Below are 17027 nucleotides of genomic sequence, written 5' to 3'. Positions count from 1 at the left end.
TTGCAAGCCAGCTCGAACTGGCTCGAGCCAAGAAATGAGCCGAGCCGAGCTAAAGTTTTAACTTGTTTCCCTAACCAAGCCAAGCCAAACCAAATTAGTTTGTTGCGAGCTCAGCTCGGCTCGTTTCCACCCCTAAAGAGGGGCAGCGTGGAATTAGCAAGCCCAGGGAAAAAAAAAGAAGATTTTTTTTTATTTTAGCCCTCGTCTGATCGTCTCGTCTCGCGTGGCGGCGAGCGGCTGACCCGGGCGACCTCCGCCGCGCCGCACCGACCGGGCCGGGTCGGGGTCGTGTCGCGCGGTCACTCGCTCGTGGCGCGGCTTGCTGCTCTACGCGTCACCTACCGAGCTCTCGCTTTTCCGGTACTCACCGACGCACGGGACCCACCTGCCTTGGCGCGCCAACCGCCCCACGCCCCCTCTCTCGCTCTCGCTGCTGGTGGTGTGCGCAGGCAGGCGTCGCACGCGGCCCGTACCCCGTTTTGCACAAACGCACCTACCTTCGCAGCATATTGCAATATTCCGTGGATGAACCATTTTTTCTTTTCTTTTTCTTTTGTGTGTGCACCACATCCTTTTTCGAAATACTAGCTAAATGTTTATGCTTTACTATGATAAAAGAACTATATCATACTATTATCAAATACAAGTAAAACTATATAATTCATGAAATATGTTACTACCTTATCTTTTATAGGGAAACATTCACTTGATTTCATATGTGATTGTCCACGATATTTCTCTATTTTTAACATTAAATCTTTGAATGAGTAATTTGCAAAATTTACGATAGGATAAATGGGTTGGCGGGTTCACTGTCACCACCGCTATCTTTTTGCAATAAATTTCTTCGCTATTATAACTGGAAAAGGATTATTACAATATTAATGTAGAGAGATAAAAAAAATATTTTAGCCCCCAACAATCGTAGGGAGGAGACATGTGCACAGTAAATGGTAATAACAGTTAAATGGAGAAGGTTTGTAAGTTTGACAGGGAAATTTAGAGAAATACAATAGTTGCTAGAAATCCAACTTCTATATTCATAGGAAATATATACATTTAAGTATGCGTGTATTGTCATATTTAAACAATTTTATGGTTCGTTTCAGATTATTGAAATGGATTATTTACTCTAAGCTTTGGAAAATACACTCAAAGGACGCATATTTGTTAAGTTTGTTTCTTAAAGTATTCAATTTATTCATATAATTAAGTATATAATCAGTAGCAGTAATCTGCCTAATAATCCAAATCAAACATAGCTCAAGTCCAAACTCTACAGCTTTGAGTTTTCTCTAGGCTGGAGCAATACCAAACATGTCAATAGATAGATAAAGATATGTTCGATTGATGATTAACATTGCCAAACCTCATATTACATAAGGTGAAGCTTTAGGCAAAGTGTTGCAAAAAATTGTGTCTTTGAAATAGGCCGATGAAAAATATAGCTACCCATAACAATGGCATCAACTAAACAACTGCAAAACAACCACCTAAAGTTGGGATTTGGCAAGTTGAAGGCATCATCCAACCATAACATAGTTCTCCCTCCGAAAAGAAATAATACTAACATCATACTAACTCCATCCCAAAATATAATAACTTTTAGTACGAATCTAGACATGCACTTGTCCAAATTCATAGCTAAAAGTTATTACTCCCTTCATCCCAATATATAGAAATATAGTATCAGATTTGATATTTTAAAATACTACGAATCTAATCATGTTTCATATTTATATTCGTAGTACTATAAAATGTATAATGCACTTTTAGTAACTTTTAGCTACGAATCTATACATGCACTTTGTCTAAATTGATAGCTAAAATTTATTACTCCATTCATTCCAATATATAGAAACTAGCATCAGACGAATATGATCAGAGGTTTCCTGTTCATATTCATATTACTATAAAATATCTAATCTGGTATATGGCTTTCACATTTAGGACAAAGAGAGAGTACTAATCTATTTTAGGAAAGAAACAATATTACAGATAACCCTTAGGACTGAAACGCACAATTCTCCCGTATTAAACCCGTCAAATATCTAGACTTTAATTAACATAATTAATTCCAATCTATCCATCCCGTCGTCAATAATTTTGTCCCCCTGGCTCCCCCCCCCACCTTCCTCTTCCTCCCCTCAATCCCCCCTTTTCTCACGGCGTCGCGGCCCCCCCGAAATAAAGCCGTCGTCGACACCTCCCCCGAGCCGCAAGCAACCCCGCGATTCCCCCGCATCGCCGGCGAATCGGCGGCGGCGACGACGAGGACGACGAGGAGGCCATAGGGTTGTGGAGGAGGGGTGGGGGACCTGTCTTCGATGCGCGGCGCATGGCGGCGGTGAACAGCCTCTACGTCGCCGCGGCATCCACCGCGGCCAGCGCCGCGGCGCTGCAGTGGTGGGCGGGGTCCCTCCTCGACGGGGATGCCGACGCGGCGGGCGGGGGAGGAGGAGGAGGAGGAGGGGACTGGCTCGGCACGGTGCTGGGCTCGCACGTGACCGTCGCGCTCCTGGCGAATCTGGCGGCGCACGTGTTCCTCGTCCTCATCCTCTCCCTCAAGGTGAGCAATCGGTCGATCGGGAATGGGATGGGGGTTGGGATTGTTGCTGCTCAGGGCCACGCGGTCATTCGCTTAGATTGTGCTGTTTGGGGAAAAAAAAACTTTTGTCGGTTGACCACTTGTCAGTAATAATAATATAAGCAATAATAATATATGCAAGCTGATAGTTGGGAAGATGGAGGTGTTTTTTCTGCCCAAATTTGTTGATTCAAATTTGCTGCCCAATTTGTTGGTTTAATTTGCGTGCTGAAGATATGTTTGATGTTTAGGTAGAAATAAACTTAATTTGTTTAGTTAGAATGGACGTGTTTTCCTTCATTAAATCAGCTAATGACATTTTGTTTCCATGTTGTTTTTGGAATCATCAAGTGTGTGAGATAATGGAGTGATTTAGTAGGAATATTGTGCTTTAGCTGATTGCGAAGAACCACATGTTCTCAGGAGTTGCATTTCAGTTGAGTAGATGCTTATCTAAACTATGGTAGTTGGAACATATGGGGAAGTAGCAATGCCAATAGCAACTATACAACAACATGCTTGAATACAGGCTTGAACACCGCGATTCTGAAGTCTGAACTGGATATTTGTACGTAGTATTTTTGTTGCTCGATGCTAGAGGATTTCTGTTATGTGGTATTTTTGTTGCTCGATGCTAGAGGATTTTTGTTACGTTAAGCGGTTCTGAAATCTGAACTGGATATTTGTATGTGGTACTTTTGTTGTTCGATGCTAGAGGATTTCTGTTACGTCTCTGAATGGCTGTTATATGGCTTTGATAGAGCAAGAGCTAAGCTGACAGTGTGTGACTTGGTTCGTTGCGATTTCCTTCTAGACTCATTTTTGTGCATGTGGTTTAATATTCATGTAAGAACTTGTATTGATACATCCACTTCTTGATTCATGTCGTAAACTGGCTGTACTTAATTATTTTTACTTCCATAGGAATCTTTAAAAGGAGCATTAGAGTTTGACCCAATTTTGTAGTTCAATCAAAGCATTTTGTCTGTTGGAAAAGCTCGTCCTCCATGTATGCATACAGTTTGCATTGCAAACATGATAACTATGTTATATAAAAACACTATTTCATAGAGGAAGCTAAACTTCTAGTCTGCTATCCTAGTTTAGATTCTTAGTGACTTATATATGAGAGAAAGGATGGTTCATACTATTACAAAGCCAGGTGTCCAGGTGACCTTTTTGAAGGCACAAGGCAGGGCATTGTTCTTCCTCCATTGTTCCAATCCATGATTTAGCGGAAACCATTTTACCTGAGCATCCAGATTTCTTTTAATGATTTTTAGTAAAGAGGATGTTGCAGCTTAGCTTATATTTAACGTATGCATATCATATTAGCAATAGTGGCGTTAATGTTGTTTTTTCTTTTATGCAGACACTATTTTTTGTTCAATTAACCTCTTCTGAGACTAGAAAGGTGTTGGAACACATCATTAACTATGTGCTTTACAAGGTAAGCGCTCTATCCATCTCTCTCTCTGTGTGCGCATGCGCTCCCCTTTTCTCCTGACTTTCTGCTGATAAGCTCGTAGTCTTCAACACAAGAGACTTGCTCTAAAATGATGTTTGCAATATATGCTTTAGTGAATTTAAAGCAGCTTGATAGTGAGTTCTTTTAAATTAGATAATATGCAGTCTTACACTTTGTTCAATAACTATCAGCCATAATACATGTACAATCTAATTTAGATCTAATCCTATCTCCTTGAGAATCTTAGCACAAGTCCAATACGTGGATACTCTGATCTTTCATAGATATAAGGGTTTTTGGAGGGATGTGATGCATCCTAGTACTACGAATCTAGACATGGAGTCTGTCCAGATTCGTAGTACTAGGATGTGTCACATCCCCCCAAAAACCCTTATATTTTGGGATGGAGGGAGTAGAAGTTTCCATGCCCTTTTGTAGAAGTGAAGACTACGATTTACAAGTTGGAAAAGTAAACCGGGAGATTTGATCGTATACCCTCCTTTAAATCAAAAGTTGAGGATTTAGCCTCCTATGCCATTGACATGTGGGGTCATCAACCTAACTTGTGGGCCAGGAGGGTACATCCTCAATTTCAATCTTAAGGCCATGTTCGGTTAATCCCCAGGAGGGAGGGATTGGAGGGGATTTATTCCACACCTATTGTGGTGTGGAATTATTACACCTCAAACCCCTCCAATCCCCTTCAACCCCTTCCAAACCGAACAAGCCCTAAGGGAGGATGTATGATCAATTTACAGTTATTTATTTATGTTCTTGTTGTTGCCTGCCATGTGAAGAAATGCCAATGATCTCTCTCGTATTCCAGGGAACTTTTCTCCCACTGGTTGTGCCTCCTAATTCTCAACAAATAATCCTTTGGTCAAGTTGGTTGGGCCTTCTTTGTTCCCTGAAGGTAATGTTTTAGAACTTCAAGTCTTCAACTAGTTAAGATTATACCCTTACATTAACTAAAATTTCTCGTACATCCAGATGTTTCAATCATTGGCTAGAGAACGCCTTGAACAGCTCAATGCTTCACCATCAGCGACTCCATCAAAATACTTTCGTGTATATTCTGCACTATTGCTGGTTCTATCGGCTGATGTACTATGGTAATATTCCCTGGTTAGTCTGCATTTTACTGTTTTTTGTTTAGAAATATTATTTACACATAATTTTTTCTTTGCTTAGGTGTTGGGTACACTTAAATTTATTTTGATTTTGTAGATGTCAGAGATGCATGATGTCACTTACTCACTTCCAACATGAAATTATTGTCCCTTACAATTTCTTGCAACTTGCAACTTCTGTTATAAACTTACTCTGTCCGGTCAAATTATTTGTCATTTAGAGATGCACTTGATAGTGCAGTGGCAAGGGGTGTGTGGTTTCAACCCTAAGATCCCTTGTTCAATCCCCAACACTCTCACAATTTCTTCTTAAAAAAAGTTTGGAGGGACATCTCTCACTCCAAATCTCGTTTATTTGGTCCTGCAACGGCTTGGCTACTCTAGCTTTCCAACCCAAGATACTGCTAGGTTTGCCAATTGGTGGTCAAGAACAGTAAGGGGTTTACCTGATAATGAGAAGGAAGGGCTAAACTCTTTAGGGCCCCTTTGAATTGGAGGAAAAACATAGGAATTTTGGAGGATTTCAATCCTATAGGAAAATCTCCTATGAAGCCCTTTGAAACAAAGGATTGAATCATATCCAATCCTTTAAAATTCCTATGGAATGGACAATCCTATAGAGATTTTGGAGGAAATTTAGCAAGAGCTTCAACCTCTTGGTAACTTTCTTTGAGTCTATCTCTCTCATCCAATTCCTGCGTTTTTCCTGTGGTTCAATCAAACGGTCATTCCTGTGTTTTTCCTAAGTTTTGCAATCCTCTGTTTTACACTTACATTCCTATCAGAATCCTACGTTTTTCCTATTCCTACGTTTTCTCAATCCTGCAATCCTATCAGAATCCTACGTTAATCATCTTGGTTGCTTGGGAAATTTGGAAGCACAGGAACAATTGTGTTTTTAATGGTGCCACCCCATGCTTGGTTGATGTCCTCCAAGCCATCGCTAATGAGGGTGCTCTTTGGTGCCTAGCAGGAGCTGCTAGGCTTCGTGATCTCTTTACTAGGGCTGTGCTGCTAATGCACTAGTTTGTTTTACTTCCTTTGGGTGTGTGGTGTTCTATTGTACCCTTGGTGGCGGGTGTCGGAGTCTTTCTCTAACACCGTCCACCTTTTCTCCTTTTTCTTAATGAAATGATATGCAGATCTCCTGCGTGTTCTAAAAAAAATATTTGTCATTTAGGACAAGATTTGGTCAAACTTTTAAAATTCTGACCATCAATAATTTCTTAAATGCTTAGTTTAAAAAAGAAAACAAATGATATACATAGATTTGCCTCAAAAAGTACTTTCATAATATCATGAACTTATTAGACTTTATAAATTTATTCACATAAAATTGTATTCGGAATTTTAAAAGTTTGTCCAAATCTGGTCCTAAAACGACAAATATTTTTGACCAGAGGGAGTATAATGGAATGAGTTGTATTGATGCTTGAGTTTACCACATTTCCTTTTGTTATGGTGTCCTTGACACAACTGTAGCATGTAATACTTTTAAAAGCTCACACTTAATTGATTGTCTATCTTCTCCAGGATAAAGCTTTGTGTTGGGTTCTGCAAGTCGTGTAATTCTCAACTATTTTGGCTTATGTTTTTTGAGCCACTTAGTATTGGCTTTGAGACACTGCAGGTACTTCAACCCAGATTGTGGGAAGTTTCTCCTCCTTATCTTTTCTTAATTTATAACGATCTTGCATTATCAAAGAAATCTGCATTGCATTTAATGTTCAAAGGAGGTGGTGCTTATAAATGCCAACTAGAGATGTTAAAAATATTATGAGCATTTACCTGCATGCAGTTATTACTTCTGAATATCTTCAACCTTTTCTCACATAGTATTTTCCTAGCAGTCAATCATGGTGCATGGATTTCAGTTGTTTGACATATGGCAACGACATCAAATGGACAGTGGTGTGGACTATCTTGATTTCCAAAAAACTTATAAGCAAGCAGCAGGTGATAAGCGTGTCTTCGCTGCTCAGAGACTCATTTAATTCAGTTTAGTAAACCCTCTAGGGCTGAGCATGCAGGATAATGCTGTATGAGTTTCGTGGTTAACCGGTTATTACTAACCTAGACAAGAATGCAAACACCAGATTCAGTGAATGAAAAAAAAAATCCTAGAACGCATACAGTAAACTATTTTATCTTTCACTGGTAACATATCTATGAATATTTAGATTGGTCACAAAGAAAAAACATGTATATTGATCTCAATAATCGGTTTTATATAAATTGCTGATCTTTTTTTTCCAAGGCCATGCCAATGGTAAAAAACAGAACCTTTTTTTTTTCCTGACAGGCCGGAGTATATAACAGAGGTTTCATTCACTCATCTGACATTTGTTATGTTGGTCTGGTCTGTTTGTAATACTGTAAATTTTGCTCTATGATCTGTTGGAACATTAATTTAGTTCAGGTTGAGCAGTCCATGTCTCATTTCTTGTACATGCGTCTCTTGAATTATCTCAACTTTACCACCAGGGTCCAATCATGCTTTGTAACTGCAGGATCTTTTTCTGAGTGGAGAGGCAGACTAGTCAGAAATTTTGGTTTTGTCATTGACTTGATAAGCTTATTGATGTCACTTGGTCATTACTCAATGATCTTCTGGCTCCGTGGTATGGCGTTTCATCTGGTTGACGCTGTTCTCCTATTGAACTTGCGCGTGAGTGTGACATTCACTTGTTAACTTCGATAAACTTTAAATAAATATGTATGATGTACTGACTGGAATTCTTTGAAAATGTTTGCAGGCTCTTATAGCTTCATTTTGGAAGCGGATAAAAACTTATGCCAAGTTACGAAAGGCACTTAGTTCACTCGACGGAGCACTTCCAGATGCTACATATGATGAAATCTGTGCATACGACGATGAGTGTGCCATCTGTAGGGTAAACAATTTCTAGATTTTCACAGGATCTGTAGTGTTTTGAGTGCTTGTGTATCTGATTTTCTTTTGAAATCTGCAACTCCTAGGGACCAATGGCTCGAGCTAAAAAGTTATCCTGCAACCATCTATTTCATCTAGCTTGCTTGCGATCATGGTACGCGATGAGTTCCTTTTACTATTTTGCAATTGATGGTCTGTGGTTCAATTTTATTATAGCTCATAATGTCCTACCAAAAAAAAAACTTTAAGTAGATTCATTTTCATTTTCTGGAAATTGTGCTCCCACTATTTGCATAAGGACTGCAGGCTGTAGTTATGAACAGACTCCATATGCCGTCATAACTGTCCATTTGATCTTATGCATTCCAAATTTACTTATTAAAATACGGGACCAACATTCCTATTTTACGGTTGACTTAAATTTTTCTGTCATGGAATCTCTGCATAAGGAAAATTGATATTGCTGAGCATGGTGGATGGTCCTTCTGTTAACCTTCTTAGCAAATTATTAGTCAGATTCTCACAAATATCTTTGACGAGATTGAAGCTTGCCAGCAAGCTGATGTGAAGAAGTTGCAGTTGTTAGTCATTAGTAACAGATCATAGTATTACTTGTATTTCAGCTTAGACTGTTGTTCAGCTCCCTTTGTTGCTCTTTCGTACAACTGTACTGACCTCTGCTTCTCACTTAGTACAAAAATATGCAACACTTCTACACCCACAAAAGTAGATATGCTTAGCAATTGTGTATAGCTTCACATCTTACCATCAAATGTGACCACATCAAATTGCATTCTATGTTTGATTTTTCCCTTAAGTATTGTTGCTATGTGTAGGTTGGACCAAGGATTAATGGATGGTTACTCATGTCCAACTTGTCGAAGACCTCTCTTTCTGTCATCTCAAGGTCACACAAGATCTACAGCAGAGGTAGGAAACGTCCAGTTAATTGCAGAACAACTTAATGCGGGGTTGAATCAGCAGAGGGTTCCTGGTCATGAACATCCTATTGAACATCAGAATCCTGCAGATGCTGTTTGGAGGTGTGTATAACAAACTTGGAATGATCTATTTTCTTATTCTTCACATTGCTCATCATATTCATGTTATAACAATGTCTTGTCAAATTATTGATGTGATTTGGGGTAAATTCAATGAACCTATTCATGTCTTGTCAAAACTTCAAAACTATCACAAACCTACACCTTTAAGGACCCATCTTACGATAGTTTTTGTGCTCGATTTTATGAAATCACTACATCCCATCAGTCCCACATATTAGCTAACAATGTGGATCCACAAGTCAGCCTGACAGCCTCCCATCATTTGTTACTCAATGCTAGCTGGATAGCCAGTTGCAACCTTCAGGCAGGCCTAGCTATATATAGAGAGAGATAATATGGAAGAGAAGGCAGCTAATGTGGAAATCAGCAGTGCAAAGACTAAATGGGAGCTTAGAGGAGCAAAAACAGCAGGTGCCTCTGAGGAGGCTGCTCTGCAGTTTGTGCCAATGAAGAAACAACCAACTGCATCTGTTGCTTACTCAGAGTGAGTATGCCACTCTATGACCTCTTCGTTTACCAGTTTCTTGCCTCCTCACCAGCATGCTCTATGTGTTCCATAAGCGCTTCCTGCATGTGTTTCTACATCAACAAGAGTACGGGAATGAACAAAAAATATGAGAAAAGAAAAGGTTAACTTTTGCTGTCTAGAAAACCCCTGTACATTGGAGCCATCATTGATTCCTGAGGTGCTGGATCAAACTTTCTCAGAAATTTTATCTTTGAACATCCTATTGTAATGCCTTTTGTCCAGCATCCGAGCTAATTCCACTACATTCTTGGTGATCAGTTGTTGTATGGTAGATTGAACTTGACATAATTGTAGAGTTCCTCCCAACTATCTCATTTCAACTGCCAATTCATTAATTTACAACTGCCTAAGCAAATATAATTTATCACAAAAGCCGCCTGATTTACCCTGGTAGCTGTTGGAACGATGGAGTATGTAGAGATAATATGATCAGGATCTTGGACTGTTCCTGGCACTGGTTGTGGGCTGTGGCACTTGGCAAGGATGATCCTTGGTGGTATGCGTGGGCAATGCCAACAAGTGTTATCTCGCAGCTTATAAGTCTTAGGGAGGGTGGTGATCTCACACAGGGTAAAGAAGCGAGAGGCTATCTTTCTGCTGCAGTGCCAAATTGCTTACCAGATTACTGTAGTGTAGGTGGTGGCTGTCGTGGCAAAGACAGTGCAGCAGAGATCATGTCCAATTGTCCCTGTCGCTGTTTACCGTGAATCCCTTGTGTGTGCCATAGGCTGATGTGCACGAACACCTTCCACCTCACCCCTAGCGGTCGACTCCATTATGCATGCTAGATCTGAATTGAGCACACATCCTGCTCAGACAAGGAGGAAGATATGCCCTTTTCGGAGATAGAAGGAAGAGGAAGATATGCTCTTTTTGCTGAAAGAAGGAAGATGATGATGGCTTGTAGAACAGCACAATAGAGTGCACTCACAGGAGGGAAAATCCTAAATTTGTCATTCCTTTCATTCTTCGCCAACATGGCCACATTCATAGCACTATCACTTCTATGTGAAGTTCTCAGGAAACATCATTGTCCCCTTCTCATATCTGGCTACCATTGCCTCACCTAAGCACCATATCTCTGCAGCTCATTTGTCACAAAACATATTTTTCCCAGCCCATATTCATCTGCCGTGACCGTGAACATAACCAAGATCAGCATTGTGCTACCATGTTGATGCTCCACTCATGCATGTCTTCCCTATTCTTCGCCCCTGGTGTTCATTGTCACAACTTAAGCTCATTTTATAAAGTGATTGGGCAAATGTCTGACATTATATCGTTATTTGAAACTAGGCCTTGATAGACTACCTCAGTTATTTGAGTGTATGAATGGTATAGTTTGAGGGCATTTTTAATTTCCTGTTCTCTTTCAAGTTACTACCCTCGCAAAGATTTTGTTAGCCTTATGGCATGCACATTTTCTATCTAGATACTGTGATAATCTTTAATCCGATGAAGCTATTGTTTGTTGTAATGTATCACTTAATGGTGGTCCTAGTTTGTGGTTCAATTGAAGTTTTAAATGGGTATGAAAGCGAGTTTACCAGGCCTAGTTGATCTAAAGAAAAAGGAAGAATAATAGCCATAGTTTCATTTCCTAATGGACTTTATCTTTGTTCATAATGATGAACCAAAGTCTTTCAATGCATCTTTTCGAATCTTATTCATTCTAGGTGAAACTAAGTAGGTTTAGTATGTCAAACTGATGGTGCTCACCTGCCTATTACCATCATTATTTTGAATATTTTGTTCCAGTCAGATTGATTTATACTGGCAGGTTTAGCATATTTTTAGGATTGAATCTTGATTGAACATTGAAATTGTAACCTGGTAGTAATAAAGACTTACCAAAGGAAACATAATTTTGAAAACTTGGCAAAGAAGGGATCCCCAAAGATGACTAAAACTCATGCTCACTCAAAATTACCAGAAGATATATGTTTTATCTTCCTATTAATCACCTATACAACAAAATGCTGATCCTGTGTGCAAATACGTATCCAATACATGGATGTGGTGGGATACAACTTACAAGGGGATATGGTATCGGGTATTGTTGATTTGTTTAATTTCCAAAATAATTTGAATAAGTAATGATATTTTCCTGGTACTTTTGTACCTTTGATATAGTGTGCGTTTAGCTCCTGTTCTCGCTCCCCCAACTTCCTGACCATCAAAAACGCATTATCTCCTGGCCGCTTGCTACCAGCTCTTCCATATTGCAACTATGCAAGGGAGAATTCTACCTTGATTCGTGGCAGTGAGGCAGAAGAGGTAGGTCGAGGATAGAGAGCAGGGGGGCAGGGGGAGTGGGGAGAGTAATTGTGAGGGTAGAGAAACCTAGATGGAGAAAGAGGTGAAGCTGCTACTGTCTTGCATACACATGGAGTCAGAGATAAGGGGCTAAGTTTTATAGAGCACATCTGTGCAGGTTTGGTTGGTTGGGCTGGAAAGGGCCGAAAGAGACGCATACACTCATGCGTGCAGGTGGGTTGGATGGGTCAAACTGGTCCATCTCTCGTCTATTCCTTTTATTTCTTATGGTTGCCTGATGGCTCTTCTGTGCCTACTTGTATTGTATATGCAGTATGACTTATCTCTCAGATGCTATTATAATTTAGCACACATACACTTGCTATATCAGTGAATCCTCGTTTTTGGAAATTGTTTGTTGATCACCATAACCCTATAGTTGTACTGCTATGCATACGATTCTGCAGCACTGATGCATAGGTGTTGGGTGGTGCAGAGGTGCTGGTCTTGATTCTAGCTGGGCACCACCATGGTCGAGCCCTGGGATGGACAATCCCAGTTCTTCCAGCGCCGTGACATCAGTGGGGCTTAGTGGAGTTCAGATGATGATGAGGCAGTTGACTTCAGTGACTGATAATTATGGGCATCCAGATGCCACCTGGAGTCTATGGCCTGAGCCAGTTGCAGGATCTTCGGTTGTTCCATCCTCTTCCTCGAGGCCTGATGGTGCTTCAGCTGCTGGCTTGCGGTTCCGAGGCACTGCAAGACCCGCGAATGGTAGCATGTCGGAGGTTCTCTCCATGGTAGATAGAGTACGAGAAGTTTTACCCCATATCCCTGACGAGCTAATTATTGAGGTACACTTCTATTTCCTCTCAACTCTAGTTTTAGCTATTACCTTACGCACTGGTATGCACTGATGTTTTTTCTTCACCAATTTGTAGGATCTGATGAGAACAAATAATATAAACGCTACTGTAAATAATCTTCTGCTGATGCAATAAAAGATAAACCAGCAATACAACATATAAGCACGATGTTTACCGGCTATAAGTTCATATATGAAAGGATGTATAGTTAAGTTAAAGACGAACCTGGGTGTCCAAGCACCTCTTGGTTCTTGTAATAAGTGTTTTTTTTAGTTTATTTCTTCCCAATGTACTAAAATGCCCCGGCTTTGTATAGTAATCACAGCTGTATAATATTATGCTCAATATGGCGTAGGATAGCATGTGTAGAAGATGTTATCATCCAAATAAAAGTGTGTTTGTCATCCCAATAAAATTATTTGTCGATGAGAGCCAATGAATAGTGAAAACGTCTAAACGTGTGCTGCTGTTCTTGTGTGCCTCCTTCATTGGATATGAAACGCTGACAGCTGTTTGATGGACATCTGATAAACTGTCTTTAATCTTCGTTTTCTACCTCCTAGTGGGTTTTTTTTTTTGTAATATGTTACTGGTTTTGTAAATTGCATAATATCTCCTTAATATCGGAGTCTGCCAGATATGTTGCATGGTTTCTTCCCCCTTTTTTTTTGGTATGAAACTGATGCGTGTTGATCTTGATTAAAACAAGATTGATATCATATTGTTGAAGTGTTTTCAACCGTCCTGGAGTCTCATCATACATTCATGCATAACCGTGTCCACAGTTAGGCACCAAATGCAAGAAAGATTGATATGTTCACACCAAGGCCTGATATATGCTAAAATAGGAACCACACCAAGGCACTACATTTTTAAGAATTACACAGTACACTACTCGCACTTAATTAACTTAGACTATTATACTTACAATCATCAGTCAGAATCGAACTAATAGAACCTGGAAAAATAGAAAGCCAGGTGGTAAAACTACTCGAAGACTCTCCTTGAGCTAATCTGTGACCCTTGCGCTTTCGAAATAACTCAGCTTTATCTTCAGGTCTTGGGCCAAAGTCCTACAAATCTATCTGTTAACTTTCCTCTAAGCATCTCCGGATTTGCTATAAATCTTTCGACAGATTTTTTAGTTACACATCTGTCAATTTTCTGGCCGTAGGATTTGTGTCAAGATTCGTGCTGTACTGGTGGGAAAATATAAAACAGATGCCCACATGTGAGATCGATCTCGCGGCCTGCGCTTCCCGCTAGAACCACTACGACCAACCGAGCAAGCATGCAATGCTGGAAAATAGTTCCCTCAAAAAATATATATACAATAAATATTGATTAGAGTTACAACGATAAACTTACATCGTAACTATTATGTAATTCTAGAAAATACAGTGTAACTTTATATAATTAAAGTGTAACTATTATAAAATTACAGTATAACTTTTATGTAATTGTAGTGTAACTATTATGTAATTGCAATGTAACTATACTGTAATTATACTGTAGCTAATATGACTATAATGTAACTGCATGTAACTTTTTAAGTAGATGTATTAGTAATATTTATTCATTCATCTCGGGTTTTTTCTAGACAATCAAAATGAAGGGATGTCTTGGCTTTTTTTTTTTCTTCACCGAGCAATCGGTTAGAACGATTAACTAGTAAAGTCGTTCACTCGGCAACGTGTCATCCGGATAGACGTTGAAAAATCTAAGTGAAATGGATGACAAAAATCATTCGAATGTTTGCTAGACACTCCCACCATTCTCGGTCGGTCACTTCCAAAGAATCAGTCTCAATAATTAGTTTAGATACTCCTAACTCCCTTACAATATTAGTCGCTCTGCGATAAGGTAGAATTTTCGCCATGGTAGCATCCTAATCCTTAGATGATATTGTTAAGGTGTTTGAATCTTCTAAAGATGAAGATGAAGATGTAGATTAAGTGTTTCACGCAAAACGAGGTGGTAATAACGTGTGATTAACTGAGTTTTAATTATTACAAACTTGAAAAATAGATTAATCTGATATTTTAGAACAACTTTCATATAAAAAGTTTTTGCACGGAACATACCGTTTAGCAGTTTAAAAAGCGCGCCACTTTAATCCGAAATTTAATCCACCTTTTCAGGACATTCGAATGGGGCAGAAAATCTCCGCGGTCATTTCGCAAGACTACCACCGCTGCTCCAAACTAGTGTGCCATCACAAAAACGCCCCATCAGTATTCGCCTTCACCCAACCAATCTAAAAGTAAAGAACTAGCCGTGCACCTAATGTTTGGACACAGTAAATTCCATTATGCACACACAACTCATAACACGTAATAAGAGAATATGTTGTTTCTATTATACATGAATAGAAAAAGTGTATTCTTGTTGCCAACAAATTGCATCAATACAACTTACAAATTACAAAAATGAAAAGTTGAAGATATAAGCAGAAGAAAAATAGAATGAAATGAAGGAATTATATATAATAGGATAATAATACTTGGACGACATCAATGTCGTATAACAACGTATAAATAGTCGATCAAAACGGTATATATATATATGTATGTGTTTTTTTTTGCGAGGATCAAAACGTACGTAGGGTAAATTTAAGCGGACATAAACCCCATAATTGATGATATATTAACCCATGGGCATATATATATGCATGGATCTGGGGTTGAATAAGGCGATCGACGTTGGGAATGAATTAATTAATCTGGTGGTGTTGGATGATGAAATGATATGATCATCAGTGAGCTCTGGCTCTGATGATGTCGAGGCTCATCTCGCTGGGGTCTGTGGCCTGAATCTCGCACTGGATTCCGTCCAGCTCCCTCCTGAACCTGTCCTTGGAGCTCGCGTACAGCATCTTGCTCCTTGTCCTCGCCGTGTCAGGCGACCTACACATACATGCATGGCACTTTCTGTGATCTTTACTGGTATAACAGAAATGATACCTCATCGAAATGAAATTGAACTTAGCCACGCATATTAATTTCGATGGTATAGCTATATAGGGGAATGAATTCTAAAACTCTCTGTCGTTCTTTTCTTGCATCTTGTCCCTTTTAGTAATGAAAAATTTAGTAAAAAAAGTTATCAAGATAGATTATTATATACACAAATATACTATTCAAATTCAACCTTTACGATTTGTAAAAAGCAAAAAAATTAAACTCTAGCTAAGATGCGTGTATTCAGTCATATTTGTTTTTCTTTTGCACCTTGTTGAAGTCAGGTTCAAATTAATGATATATCACATATTAATATATCTTATTAATATTTTAATTTTTTTTAACTATTTAGACGTGAGAAATGAGAGGACGTCCCCTCAAAAGATTAGGATATATTTTTAAGTACCCATACCAGGAGAAGAAGAAGATCTTGCTCTTCTGGCAGTTCTCGTCGGTGACGAAGTCGAGGTCGTAGACGGCGTAGCGGCACTCGTCGGCGGGGAGGGTGGCGGCGAAGTCCTCGTAGCCCTCGGCAGTCTGCCCGAGCCTCTCCACCTTGATCTCCATGGCCTTGTCGTCGATCTTGAACACGATGAACCTGAACCCCCTCCTCGTCTTCAGCTCCTGGAACTTGAACTTGCACTCGTCGTTCACCGCCAGCCCTGACGCAGAATTCGCCTGCCATTCTCAAATCAAATCACTCTATTAATTTTTTTTTTGCGGGGGAAATCACTCTATTAATTGCAATTCATCATTGACCATGCAAGAAACTGAAATTGCAATTGTGCTTAATTTGTAGCGAGAGAGAGAGAGAGAGAGAGAAAGAAAGAGGAGATCGATCACCATTGGTGCTCCTGCGAGTGAGTTCTTCTTCTTCTTCCTCCTTTGCGCGGTAATGCGAATGGAGGGAGAGGTTGGAGGGGAGAGGATGGCAATGGTAGGCAAGCTAGCTAGGAAGCTTTTGCTAGGGATCGGAGGAGGAGCGGACAATGCGCTGCGTTTCGCGAGAGGAACGCGGCGAGGAGGAGAGATAATTTAAGGCGATTGCAGTTGCAGAGATTGATATGATGCCATGCACGTCCTCCTCTCTGTGTGTGCGTGTGTGTGTGGTGAAGGGAAAATATGGAGGCAATGGTTGACTTGGTCGCTTGATTCCTCTCTTTCTCTTTGTTTATGTTTAGGCCTTGGCCTTGGCCTGCCAGCCCTAAAGACATGTTCCCCACACCTTCTCCTGCATGCAATGCAAGCATGGCCATGGCCATGGCTGCCTC

The 17027-nt window shown here is 39.9% G+C and overlaps 2 protein-coding genes across 2 annotated transcripts; one reads left to right on the top strand and one right to left on the bottom strand.

The window, feature by feature from the left end:
- Positions 1–2146: 2146 nt before the first annotated feature.
- Positions 2147–13448, top strand: LOC4343241 (E3 ubiquitin protein ligase RIN2). The gene is made up of 12 exons (NM_001422157.1): positions 2147–2569; positions 3960–4037; positions 4882–4968; positions 5046–5167; positions 6719–6815; positions 7036–7141; positions 7696–7853; positions 7942–8079; positions 8165–8232; positions 8915–9121; positions 12424–12784; positions 12872–13448. The coding sequence occupies exons 1-12, from the start codon at positions 2339–2341 to the stop codon at positions 12929–12931; spliced, it is 1713 nt and encodes a 570-aa protein (NP_001409086.1). The 5' UTR covers positions 2147–2338; the 3' UTR covers positions 12932–13448.
- Positions 13449–15158: 1710 nt separating this feature from the next.
- Positions 15159–16766, bottom strand: LOC4343240 (actin-depolymerizing factor 9-like). Its single transcript, NM_001422158.1, has 3 exons — positions 16600–16766; positions 16169–16434; positions 15159–15702 (listed from the first exon to the last, which is right to left on the bottom strand). The coding sequence occupies exons 1-3, from the start codon at positions 16600–16602 to the stop codon at positions 15552–15554; spliced, it is 420 nt and encodes a 139-aa protein (NP_001409087.1). The 5' UTR covers positions 16603–16766; the 3' UTR covers positions 15159–15551.
- Between the last annotated feature and the right edge of the window lie 261 nt (positions 16767–17027).

This window comes from Oryza sativa, chromosome 7 (assembly GCF_034140825.1).
Source record: "Oryza sativa Japonica Group chromosome 7, ASM3414082v1".
Taxonomy (NCBI): domain Eukaryota; kingdom Viridiplantae; phylum Streptophyta; class Magnoliopsida; order Poales; family Poaceae; genus Oryza; species Oryza sativa.
The sequence above is the reverse complement of the archived record's forward strand: the minus strand, read 5'-3'. Positions and strand labels throughout refer to the sequence as shown.